This window comes from Fulmarus glacialis, unplaced genomic scaffold, assembly GCF_000690835.1.
Source record: "Fulmarus glacialis isolate BGI_N327 unplaced genomic scaffold, ASM69083v1 scaffold17958, whole genome shotgun sequence".
In the NCBI taxonomy this organism is placed as follows: Eukaryota; Metazoa; Chordata; class Aves; order Procellariiformes; family Procellariidae; genus Fulmarus; species Fulmarus glacialis.
Window position 1 is genome coordinate 2,917 of NW_009227762.1, and position 672 is coordinate 3,588.

A 672-nucleotide genomic window follows, 5' to 3' on the forward strand; every position below is an offset into this window, starting at 1 on the left:
CCCGTGGGCCGGTGGGGGCCCCGGGGGGCTGTCCGCCAGCCAGTGCCCAGGGACAGGACCCTGGCACACAAATAACCCCCGGCCCAGGCGGGGCTGGCACAGGGCTACCATGTCCCACTGCTGGTCCCCAGTTTCCAGCCCAGGAGGGCACTGAGAAGGGCCTTACATGCCCATAGCTTGTGACCCAGCAACCCCACGTGAGGCCCTGTGCCCCCTCCCCAGGTACCTGACCTTCCTCATGGTGGTGACGGTGGTGATCGTGGTGAATGCTGTCATCGTCCTCAACGTCTCACTGAGAACGCCCAACACTCACTCCATGTCCCAGAGAGTTCGCCAGGTACCCACTGTCACTCCCCTACCCCTTATACATGGAAAATGGGGTGGGTATTTGGGGACTGAGGCCATGTCCCTTGCGGAGCGGGGTGGCGGGCATGCCTTCATCTGAGTGCAAGTCCTGGCACAAAGAGGAACCCCCCAGATGTCCCCAAGGTACCACGCTATGCCACCAAACCCCTCCAAGCCACTCGGAACGCTGGGGAGCAGCTGCCAACACACCCAGCATCCTGGTGGCACAAGGGTATCCCACGGGGATGCTCCAGGCGATGCAAGGGGACCCGATCGCACCCATTGGGTGCCCTAGGCAGTGTGGCGGGGGTCAGGTCCCTGCAGGTG

At 63.5% G+C, this 672-nt stretch overlaps 1 protein-coding gene across 1 annotated transcript in view; it reads left to right on the plus strand.

Moving 5' to 3' along the window:
• The window catches only part of CHRNG (cholinergic receptor, nicotinic, gamma (muscle)), a gene marked incomplete at its 5' end in the record, with an annotated part of 9,004 nt that overhangs the window by 2,809 nt on the left and 5,523 nt on the right, over window positions 1-672 (plus strand). The window contains 2 exons of the mRNA XM_009583272.1: window positions 223-380; window positions 479-521. Of these exons, the coding sequence (XP_009581567.1) occupies window positions 223-380; window positions 479-521 (201 nt within the window). The remainder of the gene's footprint in view (window positions 1-222; window positions 381-478; window positions 522-672) is intronic.